At 40.4% G+C, this 24,179-nt stretch overlaps 1 protein-coding gene and 1 long non-coding RNA gene across 7 annotated transcripts in view; one reads left to right on the top strand and one right to left on the bottom strand.

Annotated features, from left to right (window-relative positions):
- Positions 1–2,553: 2,553 nt before the first annotated feature.
- LOC138756501 (uncharacterized) lies at positions 2,554–19,237 on the bottom strand. Its single transcript, XR_011353109.1, has 3 exons — positions 18,680–19,237; positions 18,003–18,089; positions 2,554–3,477 (listed from the first exon to the last, which is right to left on the bottom strand). It is a non-coding gene; the product is annotated as an uncharacterized lncRNA (long non-coding RNA).
- A 1,394-nt stretch (positions 19,238–20,631) lies between these two features.
- LOC138758813 (rho GTPase-activating protein 45-like) overlaps positions 20,632–24,179 on the top strand; it is a 171,551-nt gene continuing 168,003 nt past the window's right edge. For 2 of the 6 annotated variants that reach the window (XM_069928202.1, XM_069928201.1), the window contains exon 1: positions 20,991–21,288. In XM_069928202.1, the coding sequence (XP_069784303.1) occupies positions 21,163–21,288 (126 nt within the window). In that variant the 5' untranslated portion in view covers positions 20,991–21,162. Of the gene's footprint in view, positions 20,941–20,990; positions 21,289–24,179 lie in introns of those variants that run through there. The other 4 variants (XM_069928204.1, XM_069928206.1, XM_069928203.1 and 1 more) reach the window with 4 other exon arrangements.

The raw sequence follows: 24,179 nt of genomic DNA, 5'->3' as shown, positions 1-24,179 counted from the left end.
CTTTTTTCTCTGGAGCGTAGAAGATTGAGAGGGGACTTGATAGAGGTGTTTAAGATTTAAAAAGGGACAGACAGAGTAAATGTGGATAGGCTTTTTCAATTAAGAAAGAGGGAGATTCAAACTAGAGGACATGGTTTAAGATTGAAGGGGGAAAATTATAAGGGGAACATGAGGGCAAATTTCTTTACGCAGAGGGTGGTAGGGATGTGGAATGAGCTTCCGGCAGACGTAGTCAAGGCGGGATCATTGGTTACATTTAAGGAAAGACTGGATCGGAGGGGACTAGAGGGGTATGGACCGGGTGCTGGTCAGTGGGACTAGGAGGGTGGGGATTTGCTACAGCATGGACTAGTAGGGCTGAACTGGCCTGTTCTGTGCTGTAAGTGGTTATATGGTTATATATAGGAGCACAGACACAGTAATAAAAAGGAACAATAAAAGGGTATAAAAGTATATAACAAAATGAAGTTTCCCCAACTGTACTCGATCTACTTAAAATATATTTAAGCTCTGAAAATGTGAACATGAAAACAAACTGCAATAGAAAGAGAAAAAATTCAAAGTGCAAAAGGAAGAGTCTTTAAATGAGTCTCTGATTGAGTTTGTTGAGTCTCATGGTGGAGGGGTAGCAGCTGTTCCTGAACCTGCCTGTACCTCTTTCCTGATGGGAGCAGTGAGAACAGAGCTGTTGGGGGTCACTAAAGGAGTCTCTGTTTTTCAGCAGGAGATGGACCACATAGTAGACCGGCACAACCTAAGAGCGGCCTTCCTATACTTGGACAATGTCACAATCTGTGGCCGCGACCAGCAGGACCACGATGATGACCTGGAGAGGTTTCTCCAGGCAGCCGAGAAGCTGAACCTCACTTACAACAAAGTGTCTGATCAGAACCACCCAACTCTCCATCGCGGAACATGGTGTCATTGGTCCTGACCCAGAATGCATGTGACCACTAATGGAACTGCCCTTCCCCCACACGCTCAAGGCCCTCCACAGGTGACTTGGGCTTTTCTCCTATTACTCCCTGATGCCACGATGCATGCCATGGATGAGGACACCCCATTCCAACTGCAGCAGCATCACCTACGTTCCCTGACAAGACAAGATCTCCAATACCAAAGTCCTTTCTCGAACCGTAATGCCAGCAGTTTCAACCTTGGTGATGCCAGATCAACTGCACTGGGCAGGACATGTAGTCAGAATGCCTAATGTAAGACTGCCCAAGGACATCTTGTATGGTCAACTGTCCAGGGGTACCCAAAAATGAGGAGGCCAGCGAACATGGTACAAGGATGTTCTGCACAGGAGCCTCAAGAAAGCCTACATTGCCACATCGACACTGGAGGATCTGGCTCAAGATTGCTCACAGTGCAGGGATGCCATCAGAAAAGGTATGAACGCTGCTGAGAACAAGCTCAGAGGCAACAAAGGAAAGATCCAGGTAGCACCGCAACAGATCTTCTGCCCCTCCATACCTCACTGCCAAGCATGTGGCAAGCAGTGGCGGTTAAGGATCGGCCTGTACATCCACTCCAGGATGCACATATCAAACCCCACAAACTGACTGAAAGGAACCATCTGCATCCTACAGGATGGATCACCAGAAGAGCGTGCCTAACTGGAGAAGAAACTGAATTCCAAGACTTTGTTTTGCAAAGTGTTTTATGGTCAAAAGTGTAGCCCCTTTACGACTGGCACCCTGTCCCAGGAATTAACAAGAATTTTCAGGGACAGGGTCCAATGGAAAAGGAACACTATCCAAATGCTGATATCAAATGATGTAATTACCCACCGTGGATTAACCGCCTCTACCCCTATTCATATCCCTGGTGTTTGCTGATGCCAGCATGCTGATAAAACCAGTGGAAAAGGAAAAGCAAAAATTTACCTGTTTCCAGTTGAAGGTGGAACACTCCAATCCTCGGGGATGAATTGCGTTGTGGAAAACCAATCTGTGTCCCAGTTAAGGGTGGCTCAGTGGAAACAGCACAAAGGGCTTCCTATCCTGGGACACTGCATGGACAATTAACAGGTGCCTGTGTAAAAAGGAGCTTAAGACTGTTTTGTAAAATCTGCCTCCAGTGTCTAAACCAAAAAAAGCAACACTAGCATCAAGCTGCTTTGTGCTCTTCTTGGCCAAATGCAAGTTTTAAAATAGCGCACAGAATGGCCATTTCAGGAATGTGAATGCTATCGAAAACAAAAACACAGCACGTCAAACACAAGTCCGTTTTGTAAAATGTGCATGAAGTTTTCAAAATACAATCCAAGGTGACATTTGGCAAAAAAATGTGTGCACTGTTAATGAAAAGTGCATAAAAAAGTACTTTTGTTTCACAAAATGTGCATGCAGAGTTCCAAACATCAAAACACTGTAACAAAAAGGTTTTACATATGAGTTTTTTTGAACATTTTTGTTTTTTTACATAAATATACATATCAACATTTTCCATTTTCAAAATATTTAGAGATAACTTTTTTTACAAAACACAGCAAACCTTTCCCTCCATCCACCATCCCAGTATAAATCGTACACCATCAATTTGGTTCAAAAAGAAAATCTTTATTGGGGAAGTCACTTAGTAGCACTTTTTTATATTTGGACCCCTACGTTGCCATATTTTTATATATGTGTTATATTTGTTCTTTAGATTTTATGTGATTTTTCTTTTCTATAGATAATCAACTGTTCATCTCGGTCTTCCATCGTGGTATCTGTAGAAGGGAGTTGGATTTCCAACACATTTCTTAGCCACAGCTAAAGTTATTTTAACAAATGAAATTTGGGATTTAATTTGTTATTTATGTGACAGAGTAAATAGATATGCTTTTGGAAGATAAATTGGGGCAAGATTTGTTAGTGTAGGTCACATTCAAACACTTTAAAACAGATCTTATTTAAAATACTAGAGCTCTGCTAATGCGAGACATGTTGGGGACTCAAAGCCTTTGAAAAAGTTTTGGAGAGTGCCCAAGAGACTTCATTTATGGATTGTTGTTTACGAAAAGGCAATAGATGAAAGAGCTTGTTGGAGCCACAGACAGTCTGAAGGGGAATTTGCTGATCTAAGAGGGTCATGTGGTTTTGCAAACAGAGAGTCAAACAGACTTTCTCTCAGAGAGAGAGAGAGCGAGAGAGAGAGAGAGAGAGAGAGAGAGAGAGAGAGAGAGACAGACAGACAGACAGACAGACAGACAGAGAGACAGACAGACAGATCAGTTCTACGGTGTTACATTCAGCAACAGCAGTTGGGACTGGAACAGGACAAGCTAGCAAGCTTGTGGAAAACCCCATTTGGAAGATGGGTTGTGAGTGCTTATTTCAGCCTGGTCAAAGCCCTTGTGGTTCATGCAAGAGTAATATAAGAAGTAAAGAACTAGGCCTCAATTTGGATGAAGCACAAAAAAGATTTATTACGATAGCCTTAGCTGTAGCAAAAAAATGTATTATGTCAACCTGGAAATCAGAAGATAGCCTGAGAATAAAGCAATGGTACATAGAAATGAATAAATGTATTCCATTGGAAAAAATAACATATAATTTAAGAAATAACATCACAGTATTCGAACAAATTTGGGAACCGTACATGGAACACAACAGAGAGGGCCTACCGCGGACCTCCACCACCTAAAGTGACAGAAGGAGAAGAAGACGAAATGAACTGACCCAGTATGTAAAAGTAGAAGACACAAATTTCTTGTTTATTTTCATTGTGTGATGACATTGTTTAATGGGTTTAATGTATCATATATGTTGAACATTGAGTGGGTGGGGAGGGGGGTTGAAGGAGGGAGGGGGAAAAGGGGAGAAAATGACACTGTGTATTTTTCTTCCCTTTGGCTTGGCTTTGCGGACGAAGATTTATGGAGGGGTAATGTCCATGTCAGCTGCAGGCTCGTTTGTGGCTGACAAGTCCGATGTGGGACAGGCAGACACGGTTGCAGCAGTTGCAAGGGAAAATTGGTTGGGTGTTGGGTTTTTCCTTCTTTGTCTTTTGACAGTGAGGTGGGCTCTGCGGTCTTCTTCAAAGGAGGTTGCTGCCCGCCGAACTGTGAGGCGCCAAGATGCACAGTTTGAGGCGATATCACCCCACTGGCAATGGTCAATATGGCAGGCACCAAGAGCTTTCTTTAGGCAGTCCTTGTACCTCTTCTTTGGTGCACCTCTGTCTCGGTGGCCAGTGGAGAGCTCGCCATATAACACGATCTTGGGAAGGCGATGGTCCTCCATTCTGGAGACGTGCCTCATGATACTGTGTATATTCAAGAGGGAAATGTTTGTGTGTATTTTGGTCAGTATGGTTCATAGTGTGAAAAATTAAAAAATTTTTTTAAAAAAAGATAGTCCTTCCCTTGCATACGAATAGGTCAGCACCTACCTTTTGGTAAGGTCTGTGTGGTGCTGGGAGTGGCTTTAGTGATTCTGCTTGCTTGATATTTCCAACATATTGTACAGTTTGACACTTCATTTGTTATATCATTTTTGATTCTTGGCCAATACATTACCTCTCATGCTCTTTGATTTTGAGATATTCTGCATTGATCCTTTTTAGCATTTCTTTCCTCAGACTCTTTTGGATAAGGATTTTGCTTCCTTTGTAGATGATGTCTTCAACCACTGATATTTCCGCCCTGCAATTCCTGTACTCTGAGACATCAGGTGAGCAGTCCTGCTTCATGTTGGGCCCTCCATCCAAGATGTTTTTTCTCAGTTGTCACAGTGTTTCATCTTTGTTTGTCTGACTTTATGAGCTCCATTTTGGCATCTGATATGAGCAGTGCACTTGTGATCATGTCCACGAAGGCATTCACATCTTCATCCACTTTGGTGTTTGTGGGCTCTCTCATGTCAACAGCTTGAGACAACATGTCTGCTGTGTACATTAGCTTACACAGAGTGTACACCACATTCAATGTATAGCGTTGCAGCCTAATCTTCATTCTTTGTATTCTAAATGGACATTCATTTAATGGCTTATGGAACAACAAAATCAAGGGTTTTTGGTCAGTCTCTACACTGATTGCTTGTCCTGACACAAACTGATTAAACCTTTTACAGGCATATGTGATGCTGAGCAGCTCCTTTTCAATTTGAGCGTATCGCGTCTCGGCAACTGTCATTGAGCATGATGCATACGCAGTGGGTTTCCAGTCATATTTTTGCACAAGAACTCCATCGATCCCACTATGTGATGCATCTGATCATATCTTGATGAGTTTCGCTGGGTTGTAAAACCTCAGAACTGGTTCCTCTGTGAGCAGTTTCTTTAGTTCACTCCATGACCTTTCGTGCTCATGAGTCCGCCCCCATTCCATGTTCTTTTCGGTTAGTCTCAATGGAGCCATCTTTTCTGAGAGGTTGGATATGAAGTTACCCATTAAACCTCTGTACTTCCTTTTTGCATTACAGCCTTGGCATGTTCCCAATGGTGGGCACCTTTCTGGGATCTGGTCTGATACCCTCACTCCCAACAATATCTTCTACAAATGTTAGTTCTGTTGCCCTGAGCTGACATATCTCTCTATTCAGCTTCAGGTTTGCTTTCCTTGTTGCTTCCAGCATTTTCCTTAGTCTCTCATCATGCTCCATTCTTGTGGTTCCCCCATACTATGAGATCATCCATTGAGGTATCAACTCTGTCCAGGTGCTCATAGATAGCTATGGATAGTTTTGTGATACACTTCAGGAGCTGAAGCAATTCCGAATGGCAACCTTAGGAATCTGTATCTGCCAAATGGACTATTGAACATGCATAGTCTTGAACTTGCTTCATCCAATTTCAACTGCCAAAATCCTGATGATAAATCCAACTTGCTGAAAAACTTTGCATTTGCAAACTGTGACAAGATTTCTTCATGTGTCAGAATCTTAAAGTGTTCTGTCTTTATTGCTCTGTTTAGATCTCTTGGATCCAGGCAAATTCTAAGCTTTCCATTCTTTTTGTCCACAATGATGAGTGAACTCATCCACTCCGTTGGCTCATCTATTTTCTGAATCACATTCAGACTTTCCATCCTGTCCAACTCTGTCTTTAGTTGCTTTTGAAGAGCAAATTGAACTTTTCTGCATGAATATATTATCGGTGGCACACGCTTATCCACTGTGATTGTGTGGTCTCCTGGAAGGCAGCCTAGACCCTTAAATAGGTCACTGTACCCTTTCATGAGTTCGTCATAAACTGTTTCTCCTTCGCTTTCCACAACAAGGGCTCTTTTAACCAGGTTCATTTTCTCACAGGCTGTTAAACCTAGTATGGCCTGTACATCCTTTGGTACCACGATAAATACTAGCATATGCTCTCTGTCCTTATGTTTCGCTTTGACCATGCATTCTCCTTGCACTGCTATATCGGTACTTGAATACCCTGTCACTTTCACTTTTGTTCCATACATCTTTGGTCTGGGTCTAATCTTCTTAAAATCAGTCAATGATATTACATTAATTTATGCACCAATATCCAATTCAATGCATATGTCAGGGGTGGCCAAATCTGCTTAATATAAGAACTGCATATCATAAATTTCAGATGTTTGAGAACAGTAGCAATCACACGATTGCAAGCCACACCCAATAATACTATCGTTAGCCCCTTTCAGGTGGCCATAATACCCAAATGTAAAGCCGCCTAAAATTCCCGAATGTGGCTGTCGGGAGGCCACCTGAAAACGGAGAACCGGTTCCCAAGGTGTACTTACTCAACCCACCTTGGGGAGGTATATTCTTCGCTCCTGAGCGCTCCCCTGCCGCTTTCAGGTGCCTAGCAGGGGGGCGGGCTGATGACAGTCAGCTGGCAAACAAACTCCCCGTGCCTGACAGCCCCCCCTCCCCGCTTCCTGGCGACCCAACTCCCCACTGCCTGACAGCCCCCCGGCGCAGAACATCAGAGCTGGGGCGGCCGGCGTGGGAGGTTGCCCACCCTTGGTACAGTTTTGTTGGGGAAAGTATTTTCCAATCTTTGTCTTGCAAATCATCCATTTGCAAAATGCAGATAGTGAAGAAGCATTGTTTCAAAGGGAGCAATTTTGCAAAAGATTTTTTTTCTAATCAAGCCTACACACCAAACATTCCCCCTAGACATCTGAAAGCAGCAAGGCAGCTAGCAGCTTTCAGGTGCCTAGCAGCGGGCAGGCTGTTGACAGTCAGCTGGTGACCTGCTGCGGACACCTGCCCTCCCCACTGCCGTTACCTCCCCTCCCCGCTGTGGACACCTACCCTCCCCGCTGCTGTCACCTACCCTCCCCGCTGCCAACACCTACCCTCCCCGCTGCCAACACCTACCCTCCCTGCTGCCTTCACCTATCCTCCACGCTGAGGACACCTACCCTCCCCACTGCCGACACCAACCCTCCCCACTTCCAACACCTACCCCCCCCCTGCTTCCAACACCTACCCTCCCCGCGAGCTGCACATTGAATGTCAAAGAGCCGCATGTGGCTTGCAAGCCACAGTTTGGCCACCCCTGGTATATGTCATTCACTTTTAATCTCAACATTCAGTCTCTTTTATCTTCCTAGTTTTCAGTCACAACATCTACATAGAATTCCTCTATCTCCCTTCCATCTACTGCATGAACCTTGTCTTGCTACATTTGGTTCTTACAGCAATGGGCATAATGGTTGTTTTTGTGCATGTGAGGCATGATTTACCATATGCTGGACACATTTTTGGAAGGTGTTGTGTACCACATCGATGACATGGCTTTCGATTGTCCCTTTCTTTTTTATTCACTGGCCACACCTCTCTTTCCACTCTGTTCTTGCTCACTGCATTCATGTTGCAGCTAGTTTCACTGAACAGCTCTATTGCTTGCGTTTTTACAATTTCTGTAGCCCTACAGTGTGCTATGGCTTTATCCAGGTCAAGATTTTGCTCTCTTAGCAGTCTTTCCCTTAGACTATTATCTGGAATACCACACACAAGTCTATCTTTTATCAGTGAGATGGTCAGTCCACCAAATTCACACCTTTTGCTTCTGTTTCTCAATTCAGTCACATACTGAGCAATACTTACTTCAATTTTCTGTACACATGAAAATTCTGTGCCTCTTGTGGAAATCTGATGTTTCATTAACATTGGACAGATGGCATACTGAGATTCAAAGTTGTATTCTGTTAGAAAAAATTACTTATAATTTGAGGGGTAAATATTTTTACAAATTTGGAGTGCATACACTCGAATTATGAGGTTAAAAATTATAATTTATTTACTTTTTTAAAAATTCTCCAGTCAAGTGAAGTTTTCCCTGAAATTAATAATTTTATGGTATTTCTGGAGTCCTTGAGTGTCATCTGATGCAATCCAAATTAATTATTATGCAGTAATGATATGTTATTTTAGTTATGGGATTAGAATAGGTGGGGGAGGGAGGGTTCAGAGGGCTTTTTTGTGGTTTTTAGTTTTTAGTTTATTTATATATATTTTTTTCAGCATATATTAGTTAACATTGTATTATGGTTATGTATTACTGTCTTTTAATATGTTACTTAAATAAAACATTTTTTTTTAAATCTGTGCCTCTCAAATGTCACGTTACATTTAGTTATGTATAATGCCTCAAACTGTTCCATTATTTTTTCCAGTTTCATTTTGTCTCTTTCAGCCTCAGGGCTTCATCACTCACGACATGTAAGGAAACTGACACTTTCACTTAATCACTTTTCCTGTTGGCTCCAACTTCTGCTAAATACAATCCAAAACATTGTTTGAATCTGTTCCAATTTTCAGCCACATTACCTATCAACTGAAGATTTGCTGGTGGGTGTAATGCTTCCATTTTTCACTTTGTTAGCTTCTATTTTTCTTGCTAATTTCACTTTGCCAACTTTATATTTTTTCTTTTAAAGTATTTACTTTTAATTTCCTTCATCCCACTTCTGACACCATGTTTCATCTTGTATTCATATGTGTGAGTTCTTAGACAACACAAGGATGAAGGAAAATGTTCTTTACTTTAAAGATTTGTAAGCAGCCACCATGAGGCATGTCAACCTCCATTACAGATCTCTTGTACAGCAGTCTCCCCCCGCTGGCAGCCAAGTATAATCAAACAGGAACTATGATCCTTAAGACATTGCTAGTAGCAATGCAAAAATGATCACTATCATTACACTGCCTGTCGCCACGTTGAACCAGACATTAATTTGTTCTCCATTTGGAACTGCCAGCCTTATTAGGGTGGCCAGATGTCCAGGTATCAGCCCAACACCCCCAAATGGAGGGCACTTATTTGTGGGTTGCCATTTTTCTTCTCACGTGCAGGCATAGCGAGGGGAAAATGTGACAGCGGCGCACCCCTGCCCCCCCCCCCCCACAGAGAGAGTATTTGATGGTGACTGCACGTCATCCATTTTGGTAAGTTGGAAATGACCACCTGACCTCAAACCTACCTCAACCTACTCCACAAATCGAACCTTCCCCACCTCACACTTCATAACCCTCTATTTTCCTTGCATCCATGTACCAGAGAGTTTTAACCTGGCTTGTGATTATGGCCACTGGACCTCACTCCATCGAGGACAGTGTCTTCAAAAAAGCAGCCTCTATCCTCAAAGACCTACACCACCCAGGCCATGACCTCTTCACCCTACTACCTTCAGGGAAAAGGCAAACACTCAGTGGCACAATGCTGCCATCAGATTCCTGAATGTACAATGAACCAAAGACACTGGCCTTACTTTTCATGCGGCCTTACTTTAAAATTTTTATAGTAATCTTAGTACGAATTGGAAACAATGTTTCCTCCTCATTGATTATCAACACAGGTGCACCCCAAGAAGGCGTGCTTAGCCCACTGCTCTACTCGTTATACACCCGTGACTGTGTGGTCAGCACAATTCAAATGCCATCTATATGTTTGCCAATAAAACCACCATTGTCGGTAGAATCACAAACAGCAATGAGGAATCCTCTGTTTCCACCCCTCTTTATCACCAATATTTTTACAGAATTTTTTTATAATACTCTATTATTCCCAAAAACCTCATAACAGTTTTCTTACCCATGGTAATGCGAAATACAGAAATCATTTGAACTTTTGCCCATGCAGGTGCCAATTTTCCTTGACCAACAACATAACCAAGATGAGTCACAGTAGTATGGCCAAATTCACTTTTAGCTAAATTAACATAAAGTCTAATTTTGAAAGTTTTTCAAACCATTTCTCTAACTCAGAGGTATGTACTTCCCAGCTGTCATTCCCTGTAACCAAATCATCAATATAAGTATTTGTGTGCTCTAAATCTTGAGGCACATAATTGGTCATTCTTTTTTTTATATTTTATTTAAAATTTTTAACCTTACATTCAAATATATTGTAATAATTTAATATCAAATACATGGTGAAAATACCCAACACTCTCCCCCCCCACACAGTCAAAAGAAAAGATAAAAAGAAAAATGATAGCATAGAAATAAGTGTTAAGATGGGGGGAGAAAGAGAGAAAGAATAGCAATGAAATGGTCTGCTGAAAGTGTTAAATCTACCTGGTCTAAAATTCATATCTAATTATCAATAATGGGGTTTAACGCAGGTCTTAAAAGCTCAGAAGAATGTTTAGAAATCTAAAAAATTATTTAAGGGTCCAAAATTTGTAGAAAATTTTTTTTTCCTTAAATTATATGTAATTTTCTCAAGGGGAACATACTGTATTGCCACATTCCATCGTTCCAAATTCAGGTGTGAATCAGATTTCAATACAATTGCAATACATTTTCTGGCTATTGCTAATGCAGTTTTAACAAATTCTATCTAGTATTTAGTTAATTTCAGTTTAGGTCTTATCCCTATAATGTTACCTAATAAAAATAATTCTGCATTTTGTGGAAATTTGACTCCTGTAATTTGTTCTAAAAAATTTGCCAATTCCAGCCAGAAGTGCCTTATTTTATCACAAGACCATGTTGAATCTAAAAAAAATTTACCACATCTAAAACACTGATCTGATCAATTTGATTTCAATTTAATTTCTGTGGCGTGAGGAATAACTGATGTAAAAGATTATAATGTGCCAATCTATATCTTTGTGTTTAATGTATTAGTCATACAGTCTTGACGTAAATCAGCCTAATTCTTCTCATCTATTATCACATTTAAGCCTGACTCATATCTTTCTCTGGATTTATGAATCCCCGGTTTAGGGGTCCCTGCTTGAAGTAAATGATGTATTGCCAAAATAGATTTCATTGTATTCCCTTTTTCTTCTGAGAGTCTCTATATCGCCTCGCCTCACTTTGGTAAATGCATTGTTAGACCTCGCTGATCCCTTAAACATGCTCTGATTTGAAAATAACAAAATATTGTATTATTGAGAAGCTCTCCATGGATCCTCACAAAATGAAGGATGAACACGATGATCCAGCGGTGGGGGGAAGAGGCCCCTTGCAGTCAGAATCAGGGGAATATACAATGGGGAATAAGGAAATGGCAGACCAATTAAATTCTTACTTTAGTTCTGTTTTCACAAGAGAGGGTACAAATAACCTCCCAAGGATGTTAGGAAACATAGAGACTAATGCAAGGGAGGAACTGAAAGAAATCAGTATCTCTAAGGACATGGTCTTGGGGAAATTGAAGGGTTTGAAGGACGATAAATCCCAAGGGCCTGATAATCTACATCCTAGGGTACTTAAAGAAGTGGACATTCAGATAGCAGATGCTTTAAGAATTATTTTCCAGAACTCGATAGACTCAGGATCAGTACCCATGGATTGGAGGGTAGCTAATGTTACCCCACTATTTAAAAAGGGGGGTAGAGAAAATGCAGGGAATTATAGGCAGGTGAGCCTTACATCAGTATTGGGCAAAATGATGGAATCCATTATTAAGGCTGTAATAGCGGAGCATACGACTAGCAGAGAAGGGATTGGACAGAGAGTCAACATGGATTTACAAAAGGTAAATGGTGCTTGACAAAGCTATTGGAATTCTTTGAGATGGTGACAGGTAAAATAGATGGGGGAGAGCCAGTGGATGTGGTGTACCTGGATTTCCAAAAGGCCTTCGATAAGGTCCCACATAAACGACTGGCATGCAAAATCAAGGCTCATGGGATTGGGGGGAAAGGTATTGATGTGGATTGAGAACTGGCTGGCAGATAGAAGACAGAGAGTTGGGATAAACGGCTCATTTTCTGAGTGGCAGGTGGTGGTGACCAGTGGGGTGCCACAGGGATCTGTACTGGGATCCCAGCTGTTCACAATTTACATTAATGATCTAGATGAGGGGATTGGATGTAATATCTCCAAATTTGCAGACGACACTAAGCTAGGAGGGGTTGTGTGCACTGAAGAGGGGGTCAGGAGCTCCTGTGTGATTTGGATAAATTGGGGGACTGGGCAGATACATGGCAAATGCACTACAATGTGGATAAGTGTGAGGTTATCCACTTTGGTAATACAAACCGGAGGGCAGACTACTATTTGAATGGCAATAGATTGGGAGATGGGGAAGTGCAGAGAGACCTTGGGGTTCTTGTGCACCAGTCACTGAAGGCAAGCATGCAGGTACAACAGGTGGTTAAAAAGGCAAATGGTATGTTGGCCTTCATATCAAGAAGGTTTGAGTATAGGAATAAGGATACCTTACTGCAGCCGTACAGAGCCTTGGTGAGACCACACCTGGAGTATTGTGTGCAGTTTTGGTTGCCTTATCTGAGGAAGGATGTTCTTGCAATGGAGGGAGTGCAAAGGCGATTCACCAGGCTGATACCTGGAATGGCAGGAATAACTTATGAGGAAAGATTGTGCAATTTGGGATTGTACTCGCTGGAGTTTAGAAGATTGAGAGGGGATCTCATAGAGACATATAAAATTCTGGCAGGACTGGACAGAATGGATGCAGAAGGGATGTTTCCAATGGTGGGGAAGTCCAGAACCCAGGGCCATGGTTTGAGGATAATAGGCAAACCATTTAGAAATGAGATGAGGAGGAATTTCTTTACCCAGAGGGTTGTGAATCTGTGGAATTCATTGCCACAGAGAGTAGTAGAGGCAGGTTCATTGAATATATTTAAGAGGGAATTAGATATATTTCTTCAGTATAAGGGAATTAGGGGTTACGGAGAGAAGGCGGGGACGGGGTACTGAACTTTAAGATCAGCCATGATCTCATTGAATGGCGGAGCAGGCTCGAAGGGTCGAATGACCTACTCCTGCACCTATCTTCTATGTTTCTATCTTCTGTTTTTCTCTCTCCTATTTTATCTAATTCTATTTTTACCCAAGCAGGTTTTTTTCCTCCTCTTCAAAAAAAGAGATAAGAAATTCTATTTGAGTTGCTCCATAGTAATTTTTTAAATTAGGGAGCTGTAAACCTCCAAATTCATATTTCCATGTTAAGTTTTCTGTATTGACTCTGGACATTTTAACCTTTCCATAAAAATTTCTAACTATTTAATACTTGAAAGAATTTTTGATATATTAATATAGGCAATGATTGAAAAAGATACTGTATCCTGGGAAATATATTCATTTTTATACAATTAACTCTTCCTACTAATGTTATAGGCAGTATTGTCTATCTATTTAAATCATCCAACTTTTTTGTAATGGTAAATAATTCAATTTATGTAAACTTTGAAAGTTATTATCTGTGTGGACTCCTAAACGTTTTATTCCATTTGTCAGCTATTTAAACTGAGTATTTATTTGGCAAAAAGTATAATCATCTCTTGCAAGAGGCATAATTTCATTGTAACAACTTATTTTATAATCTGAAACTGTACCATATTCTTCTAACTTGAAATGTAGGTTTTGTAATGAATTTGTTGGTTCTGTCAGATATATCAGCACATCATCAACAAATAAACTACTCTGATGTTCCTTCTGGTCAATTCTAAAACCCTTAATATCCAGATCCCCACAAATTGCTTCTACTAAGGGCTCTATGGCTAAAACAAATAATGCTGGTGACAATGGTTATTCTTTTCTACTAGATCTTGTTAATTAAAATGGGGCAGAAATTTGACCATTTGTTACCACCTGATAGCTTTGGGTTCATTATACACACTCTTATACAGTTTATAAAAGTTTGTCCCACTCCGAATTTTTCCAATACTTTAAATAAAAATCTCATTCTAATTTATCAAACTCCTTTTCTGCAAGAATTGATCATTCTTTGGAATATTCCTGATTTCATTCCAAATGGTAAAACATTGTATTCATATAACCTTAACAAGGTTGCAAATGCAGACATTTCCCTACCTCTGCCTGTTAAGGGAACACACGAGTAACCTTTTAATAAGTACATCTTTGAAAGAAACTTAGCCTTTCTAAACTTTGTCTGCACAATCATCCACCCTTGGGATAGGGTAAGCATGTCTTGTTGTTACTGCATTAACTTTTCTGTAAGTGCAAAATCTAACCATCCCATCTGATTTAGGCATCAGGACATAAGGTGAACTCCAATCTGAGGTAGAGTCTAATAATATCATTCTTTAGCATGTATTCAATCTCTTGATCTACCATTCTACATTTATTCGATAAGAACATTGTTTGATAGGTTTTGCATCTCCAGCATCAACATCATGACAAGCTATTGGGGTTCTTTTAGGCACATCTGGAAACAAGTTCCTAAATTTTAAAGTAGTTGCTTCATTTGTTCCTTTTCTTGGGGCTGAAGATGAGCCAACCTATCATCTAAATTCTGCAAAATACTCAAATTAGACAGATCAAAGTGGACAATGCTTTGTTTGAAGTGACCCTCACAAGAGTCATCTTGTTTGTCTCATAATCCTTAGTTTTATCCACAACCAATACCTCTGGTGAAGGCTGCTTCTTGTTAACATTCAAATTCTCAAAATAAGGTTTTAACATATTGACATGGTAACTCTATGTTTTACATCTCCGGTCAGGTGTTTTAACTATGCAGTTGACTTCATTCACTTTAGAACTCTATATCTCATACAGGCTTGAAAATATTTCCCTAAGAGGATTGGAATATGATGGGAAAAGAATTAACACTTTTTCCCCTGGTTTAAAAGTTCTCTCTTGCATTTTTATCATACCAGACTTCCATCTTACCTTGAGCCATTTTCAAATTCTCTTCAGCTGTTTTAGACTTACTGCAAATGATTTTTAAACTTTAAAACAATCAAACAAATACAACTGCACATCCTCATTAACCCATTGTTCCTTCAACAACACTAAAAGTCCTCTAACGTGATGTCCAAATACCAGCTCAAAAAGACTAAAGTCTAATGATTCTTGCAGAGATTCTCTTGCTGCAAACAAAAGCAAATGGACACCTTCTCATTCTCAAATGGTTTTTAGGGTAAATGAAACCCCCTCTCCAAGGCCCCTTGAGATTCTGGATGACATGTAGATTATGTGATTTGTTTAGCTCCCAAGTTATAAACTATCTGCTGAAACAGCCCTAACATAAAATTACTTCCCTGGTCTGATTGTATCTTTTTAGGCAAACCAACTGAAGTGAAAAATTTCACAAGAGCTCTAGACACAGTTTTAGCTTTAATATTTTCAAGTGGTATTGCTTCTAGAAACTTGAAGGCTGTACACATGACAGTTAACAAATACTGATTCCCAGCTTTTGTCTTGGAAAAAGTTTCGCCAAAAGCAGGAATAAGTTTTAAAGGAGTCGCTGGGGGACCATGATTAGCTTTCTCTGCAACCTGACAAGTGTGACAGGTCCAGCAAAATGCCACAACATCTTTTCTCAGACTAGGCCAAAAAGTTGTTTCATTATCTATTATAGATAGTTTTCTTTAACCCAAGATGACCTCCCAAGGGTGTACTATGGGCCAAAATTAAAATTTAACCCCTATAGGTTTTTAGGAACTACAACCTGGTGAACAACTGCTGGCAGGAATATCAGATAGTCTCCATTTCCTCATCAACATGCCTTCCTTGAAATAATATCAAACTGGCACTTTCTTAATTTCATCCAGCAGAGAGAGTCTTATCTCTCACTTCAATATTAACCTTGTATCCTGATATCTCCCCATATTCTTTCAATTTTATATATAACCTTTTTTAATTGATTTATCTGGGTCTGTTAAAAATATAATCTGCTAATTTTAAATTCCTCTTTTATTCCCATTATCGTAGGTTCCCTTCTTATCGTTTCTTCCAATGATTCCATAGGCAAAGCAAACAGGGAAGGTGATAATGGGCATCCCTGCCTAGTTGACCTACTCAGTTTAAAGTGGTCTGAAACATATCCATTTGTTATCACTTTTGCCAAAGTGATCTAATCCAATTAATAAATATTTCTGGTAATTTGAATTTCTGAAGTACTTTAAATAAATCCATTCCACCCGATTGAATGCTTTCTCTGCATTTAGAGTTACTGCCACAGTTGGTGTATGGATTAAATTAATACATTTACAGATATGATCTGCCACTCTTCTATTTTTAACAAATCCTCTCTGATCTAGCTTCACTAATTTCAGTACACAGTCAGTCAATCGATTCACTAGTAATTGTGCAATTAGTTTATAATCTGTATTAAAGATATTGGTCTATATGACGCCAGTGACAGTGGATCTTTTCCCGTTTTTGGAATTACTGTAATTATTGCCATTTTACATGAGTCAGGCAAATTCTGGGTCTCTTCCATTTGCTTCATTACCTCTAAGAGGGGCGGAATTAATAGATTATTAAATATCTTATAAAACTCTGACTGGAGTTTTATCATTTGGTAATGTCATTAATGTATCCTGTATTTCTGCAATTGTCAGGGGTTTTAGTAATTTATTTTGATCTTCCAATTGTAATTGGGGTAATTCAATGTTTGATAAAAATTCATCTATTTTGTCATTCTTTCGGTTTGATACAATTGCTTATAGAATTTTTTTAAAAATTGCCATTAATCTATAATGGGTTATATGAAATCTGTGTATCCTCCTTCCTTGTTGCTAAGATAGTTCTTATTGCTTGTTCTGTTTTTAGTTTCCAAGCCAATATTTTGTGGGGTTTCCCTCCCTAACTTATAATATCTTTGCTTTGTTTTCCTCCACTTTGTATGTTTGTAATGTTTCATAGTTCAATTTTTTCTCTGCCAATTCTTTCTTTTTCTCTATATCTCCCCTTCTCATTAAATCTTTTTCTATCTCTTTTGCCAACTTTTCTATATCCCGATTATATTTTTTTTACATCTTAGTCGTGTAACTAATTATTTGTCCCCTAATAAAGACCTTAATTGCATCCCATAATATAAATTTGTCTGTTACCAAATTTGTGTTTGTCTCGAAATTCATTTTGATTTGTTGTTCTATGTATTCCTGAAACTCTCGTCTTTTTAACAATATAGGGTTTAATCTCCATCCATATGTTTTCAGTGGATTATCCTCTAAATCAATTGTCAATAACAAGGGTGAGTGGTCAGATAAAAGTCTTGCCTTATATTTGGTCTTTTGAACTCTCCCCTGAATCTGAGCCGACAACAAGAACATGTCAATCCTAGAATAGGTTTTGTGTCTGATTGAATAATATGAATAATCTCTTTCTTTTGGGTGTTGTTTCCTCCATATGTCAATTATCTTCAAACCATGCATTGAATTTAATGTAATTTTTTATTTATAGTTATCTTCGCAGTTCTATCTATCAACGAGTCAAGATTAAAATTAAAGTCACCCCCTAGTAAAATGTGTCCCTGTGTGTCTGCTATCTTAAAAAAAATGTCCTGCATAAATTCCTGGTCATTTTCATAAATGTTCAACAAGTTCCAAAATTCTGAATAAATCTGGCAAATCATCATTACGTATCCAACCACTGGGTCTTTTATTACTTTCTTTATTTTAATTGGCAGATTCTTATTAACTAATATAGCAACTTCCCTGGCCTTTGAATTGTATGATGATGCCACTACATAACCTATCCAGTCTCTCTTCAGCTTGCGGTGTTCTAACTCAGTTAAATGTGTTTCTTGTATAAATGCTATGTCTATTTTCTCCTTTTTAAGAAGTGTCAGTAACTTTTTTCTCTTAATTTGATTGTGGATTCCATTAATATTAATAGTCATTTAGTTCAATGTACTTATCTTACCCATCTATTTTCATCTCTCTCCCACCTCCATCTCCCTTCTTCCAAAATCACTCTTTCAATTGTTCTTACTCTTACACAACGGCACAACTAAAAGGAAAATAAGAAAAATCATTAAAAAAACAAAAAAAAAACTATTAAAGAAAACAACATGAGTTCCCCCTTAACTGAGTTGTCCTTGCTACCTCGCAAGACAACCATAACTCTCTTTTCTACATGGGTTGATGTCAACAGATTTTGCAATGGGCAGATCTTTTCCCTTTCCCAGCCCTCTCCCAGAGAAATCACTATGTATATATATATATATATATATAGTTCTTAAAAATATAACAAAGCCTTTTTTTAAACCTTAAACATCTGTACTCAAACATTAACATTCCAACATATTTATATACATGATCTTAACAGTCCTTTTAATATTTCCTTTACTCCTCTTCTTGTTGCTTATTTATAATCGGTCTGCAAAACAACAAGCTTCTTCTGGATCTGAAAACAGTCTATTTTTCCCACCAGGAATGAATACTTTCAACACTGCTGGATGCTGCAACACAAAGTTATAACCTTTTTTCCAGAGTACAGTTTTTGCTAAATTAAACTCCTTTCGCTTCTTTAAAAGTTGAAAGCTAATATTTAGATTTTTAAAAATATTTTTTCCCCATTGTACTCAAGTGGTTTCTTACTTTCTTTCACTCTTTTCATTGCCAGTTCCAATATTTTCTCTCTTGTTGTATATCATAGCAGTTTTATTAGTATGGAGCACGGTTTGTGCTGTGGCACCAATGCTCTGCAGGCTCTTTGAATTTCTATTTCTCCTTGGAGTTCTTCTACTCCCAAGATCTCTGGGATCCATCTTTTTATAAATCCTTTTATATCTGCCCCTTCTTTCACATCCACTATTTTTATATTACTATGTCTGCTGAAATACTATAATGTCAATTTTTTGGGGCCAATAAATCTTGTGACTTCTTAATCTCCTTATCTTCCGATTTTTCTCAACTCATTCACCTCCATTTCCACGCCTATCACTCTGTCTTCCACTACATCACTTTGTTTTCTCATATTTGCCATAGTCTTCTCCATTCTTTGCATTTTTACATCTGTCTCTTGCATGGTTTTTTTTATAGTACTGAGCTCAGTTATTATTGTTTCCATTAGTATCTTTATTTGACTGTCAAAATATTCTTCATCAATCATCTGCTTCTGCTTTTTTGTATTTTTTCTTGTAAGCCTTTATTTTGATCTTCTTTCTTTAGCTCCATTTCTTGGCTTCGTGTTGATCCTTCTTCTATGATCCTCCATGTCCTCTCCTATAGCCGATTCAGCATCCTGCTGTCATCTTCCACTCCCACCGGTGTCTTCGCTATAATGCGCACCACGCATGCGCACTGGCATTTCCTTTTTGGGTTCTGCAAATCAACATCCCGGTGGATGTTGCCACCTAGCTGCCAGCTCACCGGTTTCACTGATCAGGCCAACCTCTTAGGGAGAGCTCCCTGCTCCCAGATACCAGTAAGGGCTTCCTCTTTGTCCGGCGATTTCTTTATCTCTTCTTTTCTTGCCATTGTAGACTTTTCCTTCTTTGAAGCCATCTTCAAGTTCTCCTTATACTTTTTATCTTGTGACTTTTTTCTACTTTGCCTTGTTTTTCTACCTATTTTTTCAACTTTCTCTGTGGAGGGCTGGTTTTCCCTAAAGCAAATGTGACCTCCTCCTAAAAGGCTGACTGGCCTTTTAAAAATAAACATTTATTTTTCACGTAAATAACTTTGGGCAAGATGTTAAATTGTGGGAGACCTGAAATTGGAACATTCAGGTCCCTGCTAACATCTTGCAGGAATTTGAGGGCTGTTGGAAAGAAGAACAATGCAGAGTCAGGGAGAAAAAGCAGTGGGCAAACTGAATAGATCCTTAAAAGGGCAGGCATGGTGATGATGGACTTCAATGGTCTCAATTAGACCATTGACTTCAAGCCCTGAAGAACCAGAAATAGGAGAAGGCCATTTAGCCCACCTGCTATTTAAATCAAATCATGACCCACCTCCACCTTTTTGTTGCCTGGATTGGAAAATGAGTGTGATGAGGAAAGGTTAGCAGAGTTGGGACTCTTGTCTTGGGAGCAAAGAAGGATGAGAAGTGACTAATAGAGGTTTACAAGATTCTAAGAGGCATAGATTGGGTGGAGAGCCAGCACACTTTTCCCAGGGCAGGAGTGGCAGACACCAGAGCAAAGTGAAGGGGGGAAAGTTCAGGGGAGACATCAGGGGTAAGTTTTTTTTTTCAAGAGTTGTGGATATCTTGAATGCCTTGCCCGGCGTGGTGGTGGAGGAGGATATTTAAGACAGGCAGGTGGATGAACAAAATGGAGGGTTAAGAGGGAGGAAGGGTTTAGTATATTTTGGTAGGAACAGACACAACATCGAGGGCCGAGGGACCTGGGCTGTAGCGTCCCATGTGCTAAATCGCCTCGGCTCTTCCCGGCGCAGAGAATTCCACAGATTTCCTCGCAGCGAGTCGATTCGCAGGTAAATGAACTCGTTGAGCGCAAGGTGAAGCGGACGTCGGAAAATGTGACAAGGAGAGGTGCAGGTTCTGCTTTGAAGCCAATGAGACGGGCGGACGGGCGTCACATGGGGAGCACAAAGTAACGGAACGTGTGACTGACTGTCGGTCTGTCATCAGGCTCCCGCTCGCTGCCCTGCGAGCGAGTTGCGGTCTCAGCCCTGCGATTTCATGGGTTAAAGCGAGCGGAGCCACCTTCAGCCGGGATTGGTGGCCGGGAAAAGCGGGGCGCGCCGGAGGAGAAGGAGGCGGCTCTCGGATCAGGCGAGCACTCGCCGCGGGAGGTGGAAACATGTTTTCTCGAAAGAAGAGGGAATTGATCAAGACACCATCAATATCTCTGAAGAACAGAACAGGAAGTCCCGTGCCGCACCACACATCTGTAAGTCGCAAGCATCCTCCCCTCTTCATCTGATCGGGTGGTTACAAAATACTTGCCGTTTCAGCTGACAGTCCGGGGCTGGGCGGAGAGGAATGAATTGGTGAACGGAGCTCCCCACTCGGTTCCATTCAATGCGATGGCCAGAGGACCCTGTTAAACTGTAGGAGGGGTTGAGTTTGTGTGTGGAGGGGGTGAGGGTGGGGGGACAGGCGGAGGAGAAGGATGCTGAACAAGCGAAGCGCCGGGAAAAGCAGCTACAGCCCGTACACTATAGGACTGAGGGGGAAGAAAACGAGATCAAAAGCAGGTCTGGACGCACTCCCCAATCGCCCAAAGGTATGGCTCACGGTAGGTAGAAGAGATGACGGCTGTCCTCGGGGCTGTTATAACGCGAAGGCGCACCTTTGCTATTTTAATCGGGGTTTTGTTTTAATGATCAGCGGTGAAACTTGGCAAGAAGGAATGTTTTGTAACCGCGAGGTTCGCTCCCAGTCCGAGCCACTGACCCCATGTGCAATATCCGTCCCCGGCTCCCGATGCCAGGTCCAGATCGGGAGCTCGCCTGTGCCACCGGCAAACCCGCACCCTCACCCCCGCAACATTCGACTGAGGCCACGATGGAGGCGACGGTGAAAGGGGGGGGGGGGGGTAGAAATGATGACCGTCCGTTGAATCTGTTCTGTGCAAGAGTGCGAGTGAGGGACGGCGACGTTACCGCGTCCTCGTCTGGCTCAATGTTTCCTCTTTCTTTGTTTTATTGCTTGTTTTTTGCATTTTAATGTATTGCACGCGATATTTTGTTTTAACACCCCGAAAGTTGCTGGAAGTTTGTGGAGGCAGAGTTAATGCTTCAGACCGATGGCCTCGAAACAAGCGGGGAACCTCTCCCTCTCTCTCCACCTGTTGAATCTGGTTTTAGTTTAGATTTTCAGCAGGTGCTGGTTTGCTTTTGAACAAATTTATAGCTTTTCTATTTGTAGGCAGACAAATTAGTGTGACAAAGAGTTAATATTTGTGCATTAAAATGGGAAATTCATCTTATTGTTCCTATTTGTCTTTGGCCTCTATATCACATTCACAAGGGGACAAGTCTGAAGTTTATTACGTGAGAAGGTGCGACTGATGAGTCCATCATTTGTTTGTCCATAACCATTAAAGCAATAATTTCACAAGAAGGTTGTCAGCCTTTGTTTTTACAATTTTGTTCAATCTGGTTCTTTCATCAAAGATCTAAAAAAAATCATTCCTGGTAGTGCTGTCAGTTCTCTGGCAAAGCACTCTCAGCATTAGTTGGACAGACCAGCTGTCCTTGGAAGGCAGAGTGTGGCTAAGAAAAGGCACTGGTGTTTTGGTCAAGCAAACATCTCCTGGCAAAGAGCGGAAGAAGAAGACATCAAAATAACAGTTGCATGAAATCCAAGAGAGAATGATTTACCCAAAGAGGGAACTGTTGTTGCAATGACAGTGGATGCATCTGAGGGAATGTGGCTGGGCAAGCAAGGACAGGAAGAGACTGCGCTTCAGATACAGATCTGCAAGACAGTTCAGGACAAGTGGAGCCTTGGCATGTGCTTTCTGTATCTATCTTAGTAACGCCATTTTCTTGGGTACTCTTGTGACGTCTGCTTCTAGGGGACTTCTGAAGCATGGCATTCTCAAGGTTGGCATATGTGCCCTTGTGACAGCAAGGCATGTAGGGATTGATATCTGATCCTCAACATCAATTCACACAAACCTACATTACTCAGGGGCACAGGTAAAATCATTTAATGTCATTCATCTGCCGGTTATTTAACCATTTATTTATATTTGAAACTACAAAAAAAGTAGCTTAATTATATGTGAATTATCAGAACATGTATCAAGCAATTTGTTGTTTTGCAGCATTAGTATTATACAGAACAAGGTTCAAAATTACTATAAATTACAATTCTGTAATACAATAAAATAATAATAAATAACTGGTGCAATAATGAAGAAAGTTCAGGTTGTACTTACAGACTCATTGTCGGAAACCTGATGGCGGAGGGAAGAAGCTGTTATTGTAACATTTGAGTGCGTGTTGTCTTGCTCCTGTACCTCCTTCCTGAAGGTAGCAGTGAGAAAAGAACATTGCCTGGATGATGAGGGTCCTGAGGATAGAGGCTGCTTTCTTGAGGCACCTTAAAGATGCCCATAATGGAGTGAAGATTATTCCCCATGATGACGCTGGATGAGATCGCAACACTATGTAGCCTGTTCATGGCCTGTGCATTGGCTCCTCCATACCAGACAGTGATACAACCAATAAGAATGCTCTCCATAGTACACCTGTAAAAAAAAAAATTTTTCAAGAGTCTTTGGTGACATACCAAATATCCTCAAACTCCTAATGAAATTTAGCAACTGGCAAGTCTTCATGATTGCATCAACATGATGACCCCAGGATAGGTCTTCAGAGATGATGACACCCAAGAATTTGATGTTTCTTACCCTCCCACTGCTGACCCCACAATGAGGACTGGTTTGTTTCTCCTTCCTGAAATTTTCAATAAAGCTAGGTTGAATTGCTCTATGAATTGCATTTTCTGTAATCAAGAAGATATATGTATGCAAAATAGGGAAATGTAAGCTAATAAAGAAATATAAACAAATTGACTGTGCAATGCAGAAATTAAATATTCAATAATAAATAAAATACAAAATAAGGGTCCTTAAATGAGTCTCTGATTGAGTTTGTTGTTGAGGAGTCTGATGGTGGAGGGGAGCAGCTGTTCCTGAACCTGGGGGTGTGAGTCTTATGGCCCCTAGACCTCTTATTGTGTTATTTCAATTCCATCAGTCAGAACAACATTATTGTGCATTTAACCCTTTCCACAATGTCTCTGCTGCTGCACTGTATTCCAACTGAATTTACATAAAATGTACATATTCAAGAATTTATTAATAAGGTTTCAGGGATGTTACTGAATTAGAACCAGCAGAAGTAAGCAGCTTATCTTGCCTTAGGTTTGCAGTTCACAAAAATGTTCAATGCCTTTATCCTGGACAATAGTTCGCATCCAAATAGCCATGCACCTTGAATGGGAAAGATTACAACATAATAAAGGCCCCATCCCATCCTGTTCACATTCTCTTCTTCCCCCTTCTGAAAACAGCAACCTCCAGATTCAAGAACTGTTTCTTTCCTGGTGTTATCAGACTCTTTAAATGAACCTCTCACTGATAAAAGACGATGCCCTTGCACTGTGTAACTGTAC

Source organism: Narcine bancroftii, chromosome 3, assembly GCF_036971445.1.
Source record: "Narcine bancroftii isolate sNarBan1 chromosome 3, sNarBan1.hap1, whole genome shotgun sequence".
Classification (NCBI taxonomy): Eukaryota; Metazoa; Chordata; class Chondrichthyes; order Torpediniformes; family Narcinidae; genus Narcine; species Narcine bancroftii.
This window is presented reverse-complemented; position numbering and strand designations above follow the sequence as displayed.